Source organism: Aedes albopictus, chromosome 3 (assembly GCF_035046485.1).
Source record: "Aedes albopictus strain Foshan chromosome 3, AalbF5, whole genome shotgun sequence".
NCBI classification, from domain to species: Eukaryota; Metazoa; Arthropoda; class Insecta; order Diptera; family Culicidae; genus Aedes; species Aedes albopictus.
In genome coordinates, this window is record NC_085138.1 from 269,497,051 (window position 1) to 269,517,386 (window position 20,336).

General features: G+C 39.5%; 1 protein-coding gene and 1 long non-coding RNA gene across 3 annotated transcripts; one reads left to right on the forward strand and one right to left on the reverse strand.

The window, feature by feature from the left end:
- Positions 1-226: 226 nt before the first annotated feature.
- Positions 227-1,536, reverse strand: LOC134292074 (uncharacterized). 2 transcript variants are annotated; one of them, XR_009999441.1, is made up of 4 exons: positions 1,307-1,536; positions 1,103-1,233; positions 558-1,028; positions 227-490 (listed from the first exon to the last, which is right to left on the reverse strand). It is a non-coding gene; the product is annotated as an uncharacterized LOC134292074 (long non-coding RNA). The 2 variants fall into 2 exon arrangements; XR_009999440.1 differs by having other exon boundaries at positions 1,103-1,533.
- LOC134292073 (uncharacterized) lies at positions 1,147-16,513 on the forward strand. The gene is made up of 2 exons (XM_062860803.1): positions 1,147-1,286; positions 13,026-16,513. Exon 2 carries the CDS (start codon positions 13,120-13,122, stop codon positions 14,464-14,466), a length of 1,347 nt encoding a protein of 448 aa, XP_062716787.1. The 5' UTR covers positions 1,147-1,286; positions 13,026-13,119; the 3' UTR covers positions 14,467-16,513.
- Positions 16,514-20,336: the final 3,823 nt, after the last annotated feature.

The window sequence follows — 20,336 nt, forward strand, 5'->3', positions numbered from 1 at the left end:
AGAAATGCATTCTGTCCTGCACTGATGCATTAATGAGAGTGAGTTGTTCTATTCCAACGACGCATTTTATACGGGGGATATGCGCACTCCCTCCGTGCTCGTCACGACGATCGTCAGCGCGCGTCGTCATCAATGGTCACCATCAGTTATAGTGCCTGGTCCGGGGCATCATCGCAGCGCACCGCGCCGCCACTCGGGGTGTTACATCATCACAATAACTGCAGACTTCACGGTTAAGACGGCTTTTTATTAACCATATTTGTTGACTTATTTATTTCTCTTTCTGCTTCCACGTTTCTCCAGCACGTATTCGAGCTGTCTGGCGCGTGATGAACTTTTTCGCCGATATTTGTTTTGAGGGAGTACCTAGTTGAATGAAGCCAGTGCCGGTTGCGGATTCATCTCTGAAACTGTTCCGCGCGACAGCCAAATAGTAGAATTGGGAATGCGTCGGTTCTGAAGATTCCTGAAATTGACTTGCATGTCCGGTCTGTTTGCAGTACCGTTTGACGAAATTGAAAACAATTGATGGCTTTGTTTTGAAAAGTGATACATACCAATTGCTTGCGCCAGCAAAACTGATGCGAACGAGGTCGTTTGCTACGTATTATTCAGTAGTGGGCAGTTTTGGCACACATCCTGCGGTTCGTAGCGTGATGGGCGGCAAAATAGTGTCAATCAAAGTGAAATTCAGTTACCTTATGGTCCAAACTCGTCCATCACGTGTGTGTGTGCCATTGTTGTAGAACCGTGTGAAATCCAAATCAGCTGGTGTGTAGTTAGCCTCCACAGCAGGAATGAACTTCTGCATCGTTTTGTGGATTATACGCACCAGCATACAACTGAATCCGTAAATACGCGTGAAGGTGTGGAACGCCGCGAAAAGGCCGGGCGAGAACGAGCCGGTTGGTGATTCAACGGGGCCCCACACGAGATGCATCAAACGAGCAAGAGTGCCAGAGTGCGGTTGAAGCTGTCGTTCCACGAAACGGTGTGTTGTTGTTGTTGGCATTGTTGCATTGTGCAGTCTGGAGAAGCGAAGTGAGGGTGAATTGAAGACGGTGCGTGGAGAAGTCAACCTACGAGCATTTATCAACCTTACCTTGCTGTGCTCTGATAACGTTTCTGATAACGGTGACGCGACGCAGCCGAGGGAGCTATAGTGGTTTTATAGTACGTGATGCCATCAAAATGTTCCGAATTGTGACTTTTATTAGCGGGTAGAAGTCAACCCTTTGGGAGGAACGAAGAGTGATTGTTAGTGCATAGCGGCTTGTGAGTTTACGGTAATGGATTGGCAACGTACCGGGCTACAGAAAAACACGACACGGACAGTGAAGCAATCTTATCGGCAAGCGTGATGAAGAGTTGATAGTTAAGTGATGAAATGAGAATGGTTCTTGAAAATAATACACGTACGGAGTACACTTTGCAATGATGTTTTGAACAAGAGTAAGAGTATGACTCATTTTATTACAGTGGGGACCCGATTTTGTCAGCTTTTTTAGGTAGAGAAATAAAAGTGTTTATCAATCAAAATTTCCATTTTATAATCAACATTAATTCAGTTGATAGGCGTTATATAAAAATAACGCAATTAACAAATCTCGTGTAAGTTTTGCATGCTAACTAGCGTTGAGCAATTTTGAATCGATGTTCGCAACATCGATGTTTTTGTTCCGATTAATCGATTTTTTGAATCGATGTTGAAGCCCCACGAAATCGACCGAATCAATTTTTTACATTTGTTTTTTCTTTCGATTCAAAAATATAATATTTCACTTTTTTACCATTAAAAAAATGTACATAAAATTGAGGTAAAATGTACATGAAATCGAAATACATACAATCGAAGGTCCACTAAACCAAGGTATACATGTATATCTCGGGTTTCTAGGGCAATCCCTCCCAGGAGTCTAAGTAAATCTTTCTCAGGTTTCTGGTGGAATCCTTATTATGGTCTACACTCTCTCTTCATTTAGATTCCCTCTCAGGATTCTAGATGAATCTCTCTTAGTAATGTGGAAGATACCCTCTTAGGATGCCTTTCAATACTGCAGGAGAATTGCTCTCAGTGTTCTGGAAGAATCCGCCAGGGAGTTTTAGGGATATCCGTCTAAGCATTCTGGAGAATCCCGAGGAAAAACTTCTCATAGGATTCTGAGGCAATCCATGTTGGTAGAACCACGCGAGACACACGCATACTACTACACAAATCTCATGAAAATTTCTTTTGCACTAGCAAACGTCAAAGCGATCGAACTCTAGGAAGGATCGCGGAAACGAAATTTGAATTCATCGTTAAATCCATGTACCAAGGCCTTTCGAAGAGTGTTTGTCTGTGATTCTAGGGAATCTCTCTCTAGATTCTAAAGGAATTCATTTCAGGGATTTGGGGTATTCCCTACCAAGGGTGATATCCCTTTCAGGATTGTAAGTAATTTCTGGATGATCTAGAGAGGGATCAACCCCTCTTAGGATTCTTGAAGACACTCAGTTAGGATCCCATTCAGAATTCTGAGGATTTTTTTTGCATTCTTAGGAAGTCCTCTCATGATTCTTGGAGAATAATTCTCAGTATTCTCAGACTTGTGACGAAATCCCTCTCTGAATTCTGTGGGAATATTTCCAAGGATTCTGAGGGAACACCACACAGGATTCTAGTGGTATCTTTCTTAGGATTCTGCGTAAGATCCTTTTAAGATTCTGGGGGAATATCATCATGTACTCTTTCCAAGGTTCTCTGAAAATTTGACTTCCTGGGGTAATGTCACCAGGATTCTGGGAAAATTTCTCTCAAGATTCTGGGGAATTTGTCACACGATTCTGAAGAAAACCTTGGGATTCAGGGGCTGTATTTTTAAAGATTCTAGGGCACTTTCTTTCAGAACTATCAATTATTAAAGAATCTCTCACGAGACTCTGGGCAGAGTTCTCTAGAGAAATTGGGATTTTGAAGAATCCCTCGCATAGATTTTGTGATTCCTCTTAATGTTCGCAAGAAATTCTTCTCAGCATTTTACGAGAATTCTGTTTTCTGTATTCTGGAGCAGATGCTCCCTGAAATCTCTTTCAGGAATCTGGGAGAATCCCTCTTAGTAATCAGGGGAAATCCCTGACTTGGTTATAGGAAGATTCTTTTGAGATACTGGTGTAATAATTTGAAGTATTCTAGAGGAATCACTCTCAGAGTTCAGGGACAATCCCTTTCAGTAGTTTAGGGGAATCATTTCAAAGATTCTGGGCAATGTCTTTAAAGAATCTGCGCTAATTTTTCTGTTTAATGTGGGAATACTTTTCAGAATTCTAGAGAATCCTTCTCAGGATGCTAGAGAAGTCCTATCTAGAAGTTTTCGTAAACCCTTCCAGGAAGAATTCTCATCAGATTTACGGAAAAATCTTTCTTACGTTTCTAGATGTATTTCTCTCAAGAACCTGGAATAAACCCTCTTATGATCGCTCTCAGGATTCTGAAGCAATCACTTGTAGAATTCAAGAGAATATCTTTCTGGATTATGGCAGACTTATTCGCAGCATTTTAAAGGATTCCACCCAGAATTTGAGGGGAATTCTGGGAGAATACTTAAAAGGATTCTGGAGGTATTTTTTTCAAGTTTCTTGGGGAATCCTATCTTCCAGAATTCTGTGAGAGTATATCTCAGGTTTCTCCGGCAAACTCGCCCAGTATTTTGAGGGAACCTTTCTCAGAGTTCTGGAATCCTTCTTAGGGTTTTAAGCTACGCTTTTTAGGATTCTGGATCATTTCTTTTAAGTTTCATGGGTAATTCATCTTAGATTTCCGAAAATCTTTTTTGTTTTGTGGAAATCTCTCTCACAATTCTAGCTGAATTTATCTCAAGAATGGGAAAGAAAAGCTCCTGGAATTTCTCTCATGATTTTGGGAGGATTTATCTTGGGACTCTAGGATAATCTTAGTTGTTTACGGATCTGGAACATTTTGAGAGAATCCCAAGGGAAAGATTCACTTAGAATTACGAGACTATCTATCCGTCTCATAGATATGGAGTAATCTCTCTCAGGATTCTAGCAAAATCCCTAATAGAATTCAGAGTGAATTCCTTCCAAGATACCGGAAGAGTCTTGGTTTTCTTTTCTGGATAACGTCGCTCAGGATTCTGGTGTAATTATTTTCAGCATTCCGAAGAAATCTCTCTAATAATTCTAGAGGAACTCCTTTCAATTCCTTTAAATATTCCTCTCAGCAGTCTGCGGGAATATATTTCAGTACTATATGTGAATATTTCTCTGAGTTCTGGGGATGTTTTCTTCCGATTCAAAAATATTAAATCTCGTTTTTTTTAGAATGCACTTTTTTAACGTTATATTTATTTTCGAAGTCGCGAAGTGTTCCAATATTTTGGTATTGAATTTATTTAGACAAATAATGCAGCAAACTAACTATTTTATAGTTTTGTAATATTTTATAATATCGAATCGATGTGAAAACATCGATTCAAAGCATTCGATTAAATCGGTGAATCGATTCTGCTGATCCGATTTGAATCGATTCACAAAAATCGATGTCTTAGCCAGATTTGCCCAATGCTAATGCTAACACCATTTGTACTATTTTAGCGCTCAACCCTAGCCAATTTTTAGAACCAATATCGTTATAAATTGCTGAAAGATTCACGCTCTCTTTCTCTTATTGGCGTAACTTTCCAACTGGGACACCGCCTGCTGCTCAGCTTAGTATTTTATGAGAACTTTTACAATTATAAACTGAGATTCTCCACTACCAATGGCTATTCTGCATTTGTATATCGTGTAGTACCTATCCATGAGGATATATTGTACACAAGGTGAATAGTTAACCTTTCTGGATGCGCCGCCACCAAGTAGCTGAATCTGCATCGCGCTAGCACTGTACATGATGGGCGAGGTTGTTTGGTAGTGTTGTACTTTTTACAACGGCGCGCGTTCGGAAGGGTTAAGGAAATTCCCATTATGAAGCGTTTCTGGGCCATCTGGGAATTGAACCCGTCACCCTTAGCATGGTTTTGCTGATTGCATGTGCGCTAACCTTTTCGGCTATATGGGCTGAAAGACTTTTCTTCTTAATTTCCTCTGGAACAGAATAAACAATAAACGCTGCATGTTGCTGTGATTACAAGTCTTCCAATTTACTTTTTCTTTCCGGCATCTCTGAGATTCTTCCAGGTTTACTTATTGGGATTGCTCAACAAATATATTATGAGCAGTGCGCAAAATTTTCGAGCAGACGCTCTGAAGTTCACCGGGTGGCAATTTTCATTCACTTGCCTGCAAATTCATAGTCAGCTGCTCAATACGAGTTTGTCAACTGAATGATAGTCACTGAATATTTGTAAGCAAGCTACAAAGTGTTAAAATGCTGATAAAATACTAGCTTTTCGATTACATTTGATGGTGCTTTACACAGATCTTGTCCCATTTGATTGTTGTGGAGTGTTTTTGGTGGGAATTGTAGCCATAAACGTAGGTAGTTTTGAAGATGTTTCTCGATCGGCTTTGTTCAATGACCACGAAATGAATGACTATGTGAAAAGGGAGAGCGAAAATGAAAATGATTGTTTTGAATATTCAGTGCATAATCATTCAAATTCGTGCTGTTTTCAGTCAATGACTTTGAACATTTTGCACCCTAATTATGAGACTTATGTTGTAGATTTCCTGCATAAATTGCGTCAAAAGTTGCTGTTGGAATTCTTCCAGGGATTTATCCATGAGAAAACCTTGAGGATCTGTTGCTGTGATTCCTTTATTTTTTTTGCTTCGTTTCTTGTTGGTGTTTTTGCTGGTGTTTCTCCACGAATTCCGCCGAAAGTTCTTCCAGAAATAATTCTTCCGGGGATTCTATAACGATCCATTCAAATATTTCTCTTTAAGATTTTTCCAGGCATTCGTCCTGTGATTCCTCCAGGAGCCTTTCTTAACCTTTCAGCACGCGCGCTGTTGTAAAAAGTACAACACTACTAAAAAACCTCGCTCATCGTATGCAGCGCGGACGCGGTGCAGTTTCGCTTGCTTGATGGCGCGCGTCCTGGAAGGTTAAGATTCGTTCCGGAACTCCTGCTAGGATTTCTCCAAAAAATCTTGCTGGTATTCCTACAGGACTTTTTCCAAAAAAAAAAAATCTACATGAACTCCTACAGCGATGTATCTAGGGGTTTATCTAAGGACTTCTCCAATAATTCCTCCTAAGATTGCTATGTGGGTTTATCAAGAGATTTTCCTAGGGACTCTTTCAAGAAATCCTGGTGAGATTTCTCCATATATATCTGCTTAGACATTCCAGGAGCTTCTGCTCATCCAAGAGTTTTTTTTTCTGGAAATTTCATTAAGAACCCTTTAAGATATTTTTCTAGAAATTGCTCAAGCATTCTTCCTATGATACCCCAGGGGGTTTTTTCAGGCACACTTACTGGAATTCCTCCAGAAATTTTTGTCGGTATTCCCGCAGGAATTTATCTAGTAATTTCTACAGGAATTTCTCTAGTGATGTGTTGAGAGATTTCTGTTAATATTTCTGCAATAATTCCTACATGAATTACTCCGTGCATTCATTCCTGAATATATCTACAGATGGCACAAATTTCCCAATTGGAGAAGAACGTGCCGCTGGAGCTGACCTTTTCTAGGGATTTTTTCAAGAATTCCTCTTAGAATTCCTTCCAAATTTTCTAGGGATTTTTTCAAGAATTCCTCTTAGGAATCCTTCAAGAATTGAATGTTGCCCTATTAATGGCTTCAGTTATTACCTATATAGGAATTCATCTAGAGATTTCACTAGAATTCCTCTATTAGATTTCCCAATTAAGCAATATCTATTGATTTCCCGGGGGTTCCTCTTGGAATTTTTCCAGGGTCTTGGTATTCTTATACGAAAATCTCTTGTTATTGCTTCTGAATTTTTTTTTCTTTATCTGTATTAACGAGATTTTTAGCCCTGGGCTAGTTCATCTCGGGACCCACGCTTTACTTTCCTTCAGAAGAAAGAACTCACATTTTGCGAGTTTGTCGTGAGGGGTATTCGACCCCAGGTCCTCGGCGTGATAGTCAAGTGTTCTAACCATCACACCAGATCCGCTCCTCGCTTCTGAAATTCTTTTAGAAAGTCTTGTTAGAAATTCTCCTCTGCCGTGCCCCGGTCATCGATTACTTTCTTATGATACCTATGGCGTGCTTCGCACTAGCCCGGCCGGGGCCCGACCGATCCCCGGCACGATGTGGTGTGAAACACGCCATAGTAATCGCATATAATAAATAGATGACCGGGGCACGGCCGAGGCCCGACACAGTCCCGGCCTGGCGAAATGGGAATAGCCCTTCAAACTGAGCTAACCAGTTCCGCTTCAGCTAAAGTCAACTGTCTTCTGTAGACCACCATTTCTATAAACTGGGAGAAGACTTTGTTCCAGATGTTATAATTAGAAAAAAAAGAAGTAAAAAATTTAATAGTTCTGCTGTTGAGTCTACGCCCCATACAATTTTTCAATGTTTTGTATGGTCTAAACTCCACAAGGAGAGATGGGTTCTGAAATGACCAAAATTTAGTCTATGTGGTTTGTGAACCGAGAAACTCGCAACTCCTAGAAGATTTTGTAGTGGAACTTCTAGAGGATTTCCCGGTGAAACCCCTGGGGGTATTCCTGCTGTAAATTCTAGAGGAGTTTCCGATGAAACACCATACAGAAATTCTCGGTGGAAGCCTTCAATAAATTCTTGTAGGAACTTACGAAGCATTTGTGTGGTGAAGCTTTCTACAGGTATTCACAGAGAAATAGCTAGAAGTCTTTCTGGTGGAGCTCGCAGTAGAATTGCAGCTGAACTTCTAAACGTATTCACGATGGAACTCTTAGAGAAATTAGAGGGCAACCTCTTGAGAAATATGCAGTTTTGCTTCTGAAGGAATTTTCGGTTAAACTCTGGGAGGAAGTCCCAGTGGATCTTCTGAGAAGAGCAATACTTTGTGCAATTTCCAGAGTAAAGTTCCCGGTTGAACTCCTACGATAATTTTAGGAAGATCTTATAGAGAATCCAGGGTCTTGTGCAAGAATTTGTGGTGGAGCTTCTCATAGAATTCCCGATGAAACTACCGGCCATTGCAACTCTAGAGATGAATAAGGAATTTCTGGTGGAACTCTTAGAGGAATTTTTGGTAGAACTTTTGGAAGAATTTCCAATGAAAACCCTACAGAAACTCATACACCAATTCATGGTAACCAGTAAGCAGTTTAAAATGTGTTTATTCAGCACTATATGCGCCTTTACTGCAGGTTCTGCTACTGCTGAGTTGCTAAATGCTAATCTGCCGTATATGCGCCATAAGTGCTAATTAAATGTAGGTTTTGGCCCAATTTACGGATGATTAAATGCTTATTCTTCCTACCCCAAATTGTCAAAAAATAAAAACAAAAATATTTTGCCTGCTCATTTCAGCCGCTGAATATTCTTCCCTTTCTCTTTTCACTCTCCAATCTGTAATTTTTGAGGCTGTTTTCTTTACAGTTGTTTTTTTTTCTGATCCCGCTGAAATTGGGATTCGACATACGCGTAACTACAGCGCATTTGGCCCCTCAGCACGCATAGCAAGCGGGCACGACATTGGAGCTGAGAGGCCAAATGCGCCGTAGTTACGCGCATGGGATTCGATCACTCGATCCTCTGGTTATAGATGGTCCTGAACCGCGCTACAGGATAAGCTATAAATGATCAGATAATCTACGTAAATTTTATGATCTATTTAAGGCTTGAGTGTGTTTCGTTGTGTCCCGGGGTTGTTTAGGGTAGATCATATGAAGAAAATTCACGATGGAATTTCCTTGAAGTATACACAGAGAAGTAGTTTTAGGAATTCTTTGGAAAATTCTTTTTAGAACTCCTACAGGAATTTCTGATGTAGTTTTTGGTGGAGCTTCTGCCGGATTTTTTCATGCAAATTCGAGAAATAACCGGTAGAACTCTAAGAGAGATTCTTGCTGTATCTACTTGGGAAATTTCCGGTGGAACTCCTTCAGGTATCAGGTATCAAAAGGCCGGCTCCAGAGGCACGTTATCCTCCATTTGGGACATTTGTGCCATCACCATACATATTAGCCTATTTCATCATTTACCTGAGGGAATGGGACAAGGGATGGAATGGGATTAGGAAAGGGAAAGGAGATGAAATAGGAAGGGGTGCCCTACAAGAGGGAATGAACACATAAGCGCAACGAGAGCTCATAGCACATACCACAACGGGTTTAATCAGTGCCCTGAAAAGGACATTGTAAAACGCATAAGCGTAAAGAGAGCCTATAGCTCATTGGAGGTAGCTTGCGACGTCATACGACTTTCAATATGACATAGAAAGGCACGTCATCAAAAGCATCCTCAATATTCAAGAAATCACCCAAGCAAAAACTACGTTTGAGCGAGTGCTTTCATGAAAACGTATACAACATTGTGTAAAGAGTCACTGTGGACATCCCAAATTGGGAGACATGCGAGTTCACATGAACAGGCATGTTAGCCAGACGAACATCACAGATAATGACAATGCGTTTCAAGCATTTCAGAAAGAACGAGGTAACCAGATAAATCTGGAACTTATTAATTCTCTTTACAACGCACGCACCCTTTCGGGATAAAACTACAGAGTAATTTCATGCCATGAAAATACCCAATAGAAAACTACAAGAGTTCAAAACATGTTTGAAAAACTCAAATCCCTCTGGAGAAAAAAAGGACAAAGCCCCATTCGCTCCAGGAGATTTGAAGTAAGCAGAGCTTTTTAGTACCCACTAAATCGATTCTATAGCTACAATCCTCGGGGTAGAAGCTAAAGATTCGTAGCTATACAAAAGACTGGTTTATCCGAAGATATTTAGAACTTGAACAGGTCAGAGTTCCATTCAGGAATACCTCTTTCGGTCCGCACAGACCGCAGAGGACAAGCTTCTTTCAAAGCAATAACTATGGTATACCACAATGAAGGGCGTTGTAATAACAAAACCACAATGAAACTCTCTTGGAGTAGCAATGGAAGCGAGTTATTCATAAAATGTGAACGCAACTAATTATTACAGGTTCCCTAGTTTATTAAGCAGGGACGCCTGAATACGCAAAGTTTGCGAAGGAACACTCAAAAGTGCAAAAAAGATCAAATGGAGATTCCTCATCTGACACATGCCAATAAGTCAACTCATGACAAATTCTGCTCATGCAGAGTTGGGTTAGGCGCAATTCTATGTTAAGTTAACCATGAACTGTACTGCCTAAGTATTCAATCAAACTGAAGCATCTCAAATCAATGTTTGAGCTACTTCAGATGATATAATGATCGTAGCAATACTGCCAAATATCACCAAAAAGATGCTGAAAACAAGAGCATGCTTGAAGGCACGACACTTCATCCATAATGAAAAAAAAACAAAGCTGAACTTTTTGAAGTAGATCCACTTGGGCTACACACGCTTTTTTACGCTGAAAATTGATCTGAGGTTTCCTTGCCATAGCCACTACCCAAACTAGACAGGATTACACTCTTCACAATCACAGGACAAAAAGGAAACATCAACGACGACCCAAATCGGTGTCAATTGAAAAACGCCAATGGCGAAAACGCGAACCCATATAGGTAGTAATGTAAGCTTATTAACAAGATTTGAAAAACCCCGCCCTTATTTAGCCTCAAATTTGAGACTTAAGAAGGGCACCTGATTATCTCGGAGAAACGCACGGTCCACTGCACCATTGCTCCGGTTTGCGCAGTAAGGGCGTAATACTGTGGAGGACGCCCTTATTCTCCACAGGCTCCGTTTGTGGTTAGGTTTTTATTAGACTCCCCTAACCATTCATTCTTTGGCACGGTAAGCATAAAGCCGCATAACACCATGAATTAGGGGTCACCTGTTTAGTGGACTCATACCACTGGATCAGGCGATCCGTAGTGCTATTCTTAGCCAATTGAGACAACCTCTACCGACACTACACAGCTATCTAGGCTGATCGGGAAAAGAAGTTAACATTGATGGTCAACTTCCAAACGAACCCGAACAGCCGCGGATGGTGGCCATAGACCTGTCCCTCATAAATTTGGAATTCAAAATTCGAAACGTATGGTATTCGAGTAATTCTTACTAAAAATTTCGGAGAGCAAGCTACTGAGAGCGCTCCCAGCCTTTTTTTAGAAACTTGGGAGACATATCGTACCCTCCAGACATCTAAATCCTATTTCAACCAGCTGTTGAAAGCTGTGATTGACTGCAACTGCGGGCATTTGAATTGGTTTTGATTATTAGTAGTAAAGAGTAACTGTTTAATTGCTATAAATACTGTCAAAACCTATGGATTTGGATTAAAAATTCAATTCACGATAACTTTTGATTTCGTAGATAAACTGTTTCCAAATTTTCAGTAAGAATACTCGAATACCATACGTTTCGAATGTTGAATTCCAAATTTATGAGGGACAGGTTGATGGCCACGATTGTGATAAAACCACGATTGAATATTAATAGTTCGAAGAGAATTTCATTGAAAATCGCCCCAAAATTTCAAATCGCTCAAACTGTCAATTCCCTCGATGAAACATTTCCAAAATTTCAGAGATGATACCTGGATACTATATCTTTCGAATGGTGGGTACCGCTTAGATGGGTATTTTATTTTGTTAATAACACACCGTGGATATAGATAAATAGAATCAAAGTTCACGTGAATAACTTCCCAACGATTCTAGAATGATTTCTGTTTACATACTGGTTTTGTTGCAAAGTTTTAGCTTGCTAAAGTTAAAGTCTCTAATGGGACTTTTCTCAGTTGCAGCAGGTTATCGGTGGTCACAGAGGCCAAATCCAGATGTTGCCGAGGATTTTGAAAACTAGAGATGTACTTCTTCCATGTCAGTCAAAAAGATCCAAAACCGGACAAGCCATTGGTTGATTTTTGCGAGTTGTCCAAAGTTTGGGGTCAAAAATGACCTCAAGGTCTTGTATTAAATTTTTCTTATTGACTAAGACTTTTTTCCATTAAAAATTGTGTCTAGAATCTTGTTTTGGTATTAAATATATTATTGATTGTTCACTTCTCTGCTTGTTTTAAAAATCGATGAAAAATTAAAATTCTAAAAGTTAGAACCATTTGACCATCCTAGCCCTAGGCTTTTTGTGGAATTTTTAGCCTTGGAGTCAGCTTCCTACATAAAAAAAAACTTCAAAAATGTAAGGGTAAGGTTTTTGGAAAATTAAAATTAAATTAAATTAAATAATCTATCCTTAAATTTTAAAAGTAGAAAATCAGTTTTTTTTTCGTACGCCCTTCTTGAAAGTTAGGTGAGGTATATTGCAAAAATGAAAATTCCCGGGCAGCACTTTCGGACAGAATCTTATATATAAGCAACATTTCATTTGAGTTTGAAAAGGTCGCGTCTACTCGATTCATTCGTTTAGCAGGATAAGCTCAATCAAATTGATAACGTCTCGATTTGTTTGAAACATTTATTATTTTCATGAACCATTCCTACCCAACCCACAAGTATTTTATCTCTCGGCGTTCGGTAAGCGCGCCTCGCGATATCTCTCTTCTCCGGACAAACAGACAGTCACACGGCGTGAAAGAATAACAAAAAACGAAAATAAAATCAACAAAATCCACAAGCAAGCAAGTGAATGGAATGGTGGCAGCCCGGTTTGTACCATCATCATGCGCGCCAGGTAGAATGGGTCAGCTACCAAGCCCAGCATGAGCCACGGGCCACCGCTAGTGAACTACACCAATGAGCTACATTCACAACAGCCCTGTGGTCGTAGTGACGGCGGGCAGCAGTCAGTGGTCAGCAAAAAAAACCGCAAGAAAATGTGTGCGATACCGCTTACTCGCTGGCTAGCCACTTGGAGTGTTGATCAACCAACGCAAGTGACATGCTTTGGTTGTTTCCTCACCGGGTTGTTACCTCGCTCCTCTCTTCTGCTCCAGCGAGCGCATATGGCACTTTGATGATAAGAAAACTTTTCAGCTAAATTACTCTCGATGTTCAACAGCTGCGTCGGTGTACCTACGGGAAATTTTATTTAGTGCAAGTGGATTCTTATGGTGCCAAGGCATTGGAAAACAGTGTGTAACTAATTAAAAAACATGAATCGTACCAAAAGTAAAAACCAACGGAAGGCGAACTCAAAACCGGCGAAGGGAAACTGTTCAGAGCAGGTTACCCAAGCGCCGGACCAAAGTGGAATGATGACGACGACGGCGACGACGACGCCGCCAAGGGGCAAAGCGAGTCATCGTAGTGGAAAACAGGGAAGTAAATTCAAGAATGTTTCTGCTAAGGTGGACACGGGTCGCTCGACTGACGTGAAACCAACCGAATGTAAACAGCAAGATGAACCAGTGATTGACCTACCACAAAAGATGGAAAGGGCAAACAGTTTTAGTCTTACGCGTAAACTGTCTAAAATCTACCACAAACTCAGTGCGAGTCGTGAAAGTTTGACTTCTAGTACTGGAGAAGAACCTACTAAACCGTTTCAGTTTACTCGAAGTCTCAGTTTATCCTCTATCCAACTAAAGAAGAACTACAGACGTAGTCAAAATGAATCCAATCTGGTGAAACTACACGAGGATGCTATTTTAGAGCACGCTGAACATAATGACGAGCCGCCTCCTGTACCGGATCGAAGATCAGTGCCTGTGAAAGTAGAAGTTCCTAAACTTGAACGTTCAAACAGTATTATTGCTTCCTTCCGTCGGAAGATCAGTTTTCGATCCGAAAGTAAACCAAAAATGCCATCCAAGTGGAACACTTCCCTTCAAAATCTGCGCCAAGAAGACTACATGGTCAGCTATCATGACCTTAGTTTTGTTGATTACGACCAGTTCAACCAATACGAGACCCATCTGGAGCGAAGATTAAGTGCAAGTCAGAGTGATTTATCCGCGAGAAGACCTGCGTCAATTGCTTCCTCATTACCTATAAATGAAGCGTCCAATGTTTCGGTAATCAAACGACGTCAAAAAACGGATCACGACCTACGGCGGAAGACGCTGGTTCGACACAGTTTCGATTTTGAAAACAATCTAGACCTGGACAAAAACCTATACCGCAACAGTATCGACGACGAGAAGTTGAAATTCCTGAGCAAAATAAACCGCAAATCGTTTCGTTGGAGTGCGAATGTCGAACGCGATGTGGACGCCCTCAATTTGGATAGTTTGGATCAGTTAAATGTGACGAAGAAGCCTTCCGAAGTTCTTGTGCACTCTGTATCGGCGGAAGGGGCACTCGATGTGTGTGATAGTGGCATGGTGGATGGGGGTGAAAGTGAAAGGGTTGTTGAGAAGCAAAAGAGCTCGCCAGATAGTTCAAGTGTAGGGTATGTGAGCCGCAGCGAGAGCATGAAGCGTTCAAAATCTTGCAACGACAACACTGTTGAAATGAACCGGCCGTTTGAACAGGTGAGTGCACATTTATTGGGGGAGTAGGAGGCCAGCAATAAAATAACTTCAAGCTTAGCAGCTCCAGACGGGAAGGGTAATCAATGTAGAAAGGCATTTTCATCGATAAGAATGGAATGTTATCGTGAATGATTCAAATTATCAATTTTAAAGCGAAATTACAAAAAAAAAAAGTTGGCTGCCGAAACACAAGCTGTAAAAAAAAGATATCAATGTACTGTAACATAAAAGAGCCACAGCGTGGCACATGTTACATGTTACAGCCCCTGGCTTCTTTATAAGTGTTGAGATAATTCCATATTCGGAATGCGTACGCGTAACTGGACCGGAACCCAAATTTTCATAAATCAATTTTTAAGTTTGTATGAAAGCGATTTAATGAATTACCCCTTATTGGGTTTTGTACTGGGTGGAGCCGTCAAGCGGTTGCGTAGCTGTCAAAAGGCAATACCAAAAAATCTCTTTGTAATGAATTTTAAGTGTCAAAAAAGCTCTAAAATTCTCAAAAAAAAATCACAGAGGCATTCGTAAACAAATAATTAAATTGTTTTCAAATTGAAAAATCCAATTGCAGTGTTTAACCTCTTGTTAAATTTAACCTGGTCGTTCTCAGACTTATTTACATTGGAGTATTGCCATAGTTTATTATTTATTAGTTTATTTCTTTTTTCTCAAACCGTATGATACGAAAGATGTACCGTAAACCGGAGCCAAAATGATCTTTCTTTCTGTTGGATAAAGTGTACTTTAAATAGCATTCCTTGCAAATATCGTATTGTACGTGGAATCAGCCCGACTCTTGAAGAGAAATTATTAACGAATTTCGCGCCAACTCGACCAGCGATTGGCAGCACCCTCTCAGAATCGAACGAAACTTGGTGAGCATAAACAATAGGCCTTTCTATGCAACTGTGCACACTTTGTTTTTGGAAATTTGTCAGGAGTAATATTTGAAGAGGGCCTAATTTTACCTACATTTTCTCCAAACAATGTTGCTGTGACATATTTAACAAAAAAAAGTTTTTCTAACAAAAACGTTTTCATATCTACATTGAGTGAATATTTTACATCGTGCTTCGTGCCAACATGGCTATATGTAGGCATATACCTATAGTCATATAGTTTTCCCATTACAAGATTCAAGCTCATTGAGCGCCTCCTTAGGATGCAGCCAGAGTAGACACGTCAAGCGACGCGATGCGGCGCAGCGCGATTTTAACGCGATTGCCAACGCGACTTGATAGCCACAGTGAACGCGATGCAACGCGTCTGTGCGCAAAATGTTTTTATTTAGTTTCCATCACATTTTCAGTATTCAATGATTTACGGTACGGGACACAGAGTGAAATGCTTTCCGATAGTTTTGTGATGAAGATCAATCACAACAAACACGCAAAGCAAGCAAAAACTAAACGGTTAATTGTGTCGATTCGAATTTAAAAACGGGATAATTTTCATTCAGTATATCCATTAAAATCATCATTCAGCTGTGTTATCTCTGTACGGTCGGGGTTTTCGTTCAGTGTATTTGATGTTTGGCGGTGCGATAATCGCAAATTTGTTACATTTATCGGAATTGCAGTTGAAAAACATTGTATTAAACCGTTTGCACCGACCGATCGTCAACTGTACCTTTAAACGCCTGCTTTCTTTCCCCACATGGTTTGCATAACATTTTTAGTACTGTAGTATTTCCTTTCTGTCATATATTAAACTGGTTCCGCGTCATTTGGCCGAATGCCACTTGGCCGAATGCCGTTTGGCCGAAAATAAATGATGAACTTAAGTGACCATTAGGCCGTCCCTTATTTTGCAAAATTTAAAAATGTTATAAGTTCGTTAGTGGAAAATGATCGTTTTAGCTAAAAAATGATCGTGTCAAAATTTGAAGTCCGTATCTCAAGGCTAAGTGGTCCCTCAAGGGGCCTAAAGTTGTCAAAAAATGTATGGGACCAAAAAAACATGATTTTTTTTTTCGACAAAACAAATACGCTATTCCACTAAAACCGGTGATTTTAGGATCCTAAAGGGCGAAAAATGTGCTTAGATTTGCGCTATCTCTACTCGTTTCCAAGATATTGACAAAAAAACAACTGAAAAATCAGCATTTTTGACCATTTTTTTAGATTCCGAAGGAAACTTACCCAATTCTGTTCAATAACTCAAAAACGAGTAGAGATATCGCAAATCTAAGCACATTTTTGGCCCTTTAGGGTCCTAAAATCACTGGTTTTAGTAGAATAGCGTATTTTTTCGTTGAAAAAAATTTCATGTTTTTTTGGTTCCATACAATTTTTGACAACTTTAGGCCCCTTGAGGGACTACTTAGCCTTGAGATACGGACTTCAAATTTTGACACGATCATTTTTTAGCTAAAACGATCATTTTCCACTAACGAACTTATAACATTTTCTAAATTTTGCAAAATAAGGGACGGCCTAGTGACCATGTCACTATTCCTCGCATAAGTATAACTCGAAAGAACAGCCTATGATTCAAAGAAGGGAAGATTCAAAAATTACGTCCATCGTTTTTCGGGATTTCTAGACCCCCCCTCCCCCCTCTCTCACGCAATTTCCCTATACCCAATACATGTACTGTCACACTTTTCTAGACCCCCCCCCTCCCCCAAATGTTGGACGTCATTTTTGAACGTTCCCGAAGAAAAAATCTTTGATAAAATATTGACAGGTTCAACGCCAATTCATCCCTGAATGTCATAACTAGAAAGAATAGCCTATGATTAAAAGAAGGAAATATTTCTGATGATCATATTGATAGTTGGAATGTCAAAAACTTCCTCTGAAATCTTTTGAACATAATTCGGCCAAACGGCATTCGGCCAAACGACCATTCGGCCAGATGGCATTCGGCCAAATGGCATTCGGCCAGATGGCATTCGGCCAAACGGCGTTCGGCCAAATGGCCGGACACCATTAAACTAGCGTGGGACACAAAAAGACATTTTACTCCTGCACACTTTTTGAGTTCCATTTTGGCCCCATATCAACTGTGCAAAATTTCAGTTCGATCGGAGAAACTATATTTTAGCGCCAGCCATTTTAAGTTTTCATACGATTTAGTATGGGGCTGTCCATATACCACGTGGACAGAAAATTCATGGTTTTTGACCCCCTCCCCCCTCCCCGTGGACATGCGTGGACTTTTCATTGACACCTACCCCCCCCTCCCCTATTGTCCACGTGGACATCACAAAAAAGTTTTTTTTTTATATTTAAAAAAAAATAGAGTGATTTTGAAAAGTTTTTTTTTAATATTGTTTTTTTTTCGTAAACCATGTCTTAAACATAATTGAAAACTTTATAGAATACAAATATTCTATAGCTTTACATAGAATACAAACAAGAAGCACAAAATAGGTACCTACAAGTTTTTAACATTGTTTTTAATTCAGCTCGAGAACCATTTAAATCGGGTAGCTTTCCCACATCCTGATGACGGGACCCGGCCGCCGTAGCCTCCCGATATTCGCGGTGTGGACGATGGTTGCTTAAATAACTCTAAACAAACTTCCGATGGAGGAATTTCTGAAGCAGTACATGCAAGGTACTTATAAGTTGCATAGAATTTTTGATATTGAGACCAGTGCTGAAAAATTCATTTCGTCATATCTAAATTCAATCACCTACAGCTCATTTTAGAAGCTGAACCTGAGAATATGGTATATGAAAAACTTGTGCGGCTAGACCAGTTCTGCTAGAAAGTCACGGAAAAATCGCTATTTTTCGAATATTTAAGGTAAATGTCACGGACTACCTTTGAAAAATGCCAAATGATATTCACCGTGAATATCATTGGGATTTTTCGAAGGAAGTCTGTGACATTTACCTTAAATATTCAAAAAGTTGCGATTTTTCCGTGACTTTCTTGCAGAACCGGGCTAGTCGCACAAGTTTTTCATATATCATATTCTCAGGTTCAGCTTCTAAAATGAGCTGTAGGTGATTGAATTTAGATGTGACGAAATGAATTTTTCAGCACTGATTGAGACATTACAGCAGAAGTCTATGATAGCTATTGCAAAATTTCGTTATAAATGGTTGCAGTCTTCTTTTGCTATGATTCAGCTCATTATAAGATTAGTTTAAATTAGAATGAGTTTAAAAAGGCATTCAGACACGCAGATGAAACATAAAGTCTGCAAAGAGCATAACTGCTACAGAAAATTATATGTAACTAGCTGTACCCGGCAAACTTTGTCTTGCCTACTGCGTTTTTTGACGTTTCAATTTTCTATCCAAGACCAAGTCCCCGGTCACAAAATGTATGGAAGATCGATTTTCAAAAACTCTCAATTTTTACATGCTTTTTGCCTCATAAACCTTCCTTGGGTGAAAACTAACAGAACAAAACTAAGGCGATCAAAATCGGACCTTCCGTTCGCAAGTTATGCGCGGTCCCACGTATGCCACGGCATTTTATATATATATATAGATATGTTATTCATACATATTTATAATAGCTTGAACCGTTCACCAAATGAGGAAGATAGTGTGCAACTATACACAGAACACCTAGTTTGATGTTCAGGTATCAGTAGGTCGGCTCCAGAGGCACGTTCTCCTCCATTTGGGAAATTTGTGCCATCGCCATGAATACGAGCCTATTCATCATTTACCTGAAGGAAAGGGAAGGGAGGAATAAGGGATGTTATAGGGAAAAGGAAAATAAGGGAATAGGGTCGACATAATCGCATAAGCCTACCACAATGGGTTCAAACAGCGCCCTGAAAATGGCACTGTAAAAAACGCATAAAGCGTAAAGTACAGGGGGTAGCAAAAAGGGTTGGGATAGGCAACTTTTTTTTTCTCTCACAAAAAAAGTTCAACATGCTGTAACTTTTCAAAGAGTGCACCAAAAAAGCCTATCGTATGTGCATCATTGGTACAAATTTGAGCTCTATTGGTTAATATATCGCAAAGCTAGAACCGTTCTCGTAAAACACTATTTTTTAGACAACTAATAAATGAACTGTCATATCTCGGGGACCAGTAAAACGAATTGAATGAAATTTTGAACGTTTATCAACAATATGTTAATGCTTGAAAGTTCATCAAAACATAGGTACTTTTCAAACGTTGAAAAAAGTTATTATGGATTGACATTTTTTGGAAATATCTCGAAAAAATGTAATTTTTTTACATCTTTGTCATTTAATTTTATTTTTGATATCCAAAGATTTTCTATTTCTATTCTTAAGATATCTATAATAAGATATATAAGAGCCCTTTTAGATTAAAGGAAGAACACATTTAGAATTTTTTGTGCGGTATTGTAAATTTGTCTCATTTTCCTCTATATGGGTAAAAATGTCAAATAATCATATCTTTTTTTTACGTTTAAAAAGTACTTATGTTTTGATGAATTTTCAAGCATTAATATATTGTTGATAATCGCTCAAAATTTCATTCAATTACGTTCACTGGTCTCGGAGATATGACAGTTCAAAAATTAGTTGTCTAAAAATAGTGTTTTACGAGAACGGTTGCAACTTCGCGTAATATTAATTAATCGAGCTCAAATTTGTACCAATGATGCACATATAATAGGCTAAAAAACAGTCAAAATTTGAGATTTTTTGATGCAGTCTATGAAAAGTGACTGCATGTTGAACTTTCTTGTGAGAGAAAAAAAGTTGCCTATCCCAAACATTTTGGCCACCCCCTGTAAGCCTATAGCTACTTGCCACAACGGGTTCAGAACAGCAAAACATCCTGAAGATTCAGGCATCTTAGTAAAGTAGTCGGAAACGCAGTTGCGTAAAAACTAAATAGGCTCAGTGTACCAGTTATGGCTATAGTACCTCAAATTCGCCATAGTTGATTTTCAACCTTTAAAGATACAAACCAACAAGAAAAAAAATCGTGAACAACAGA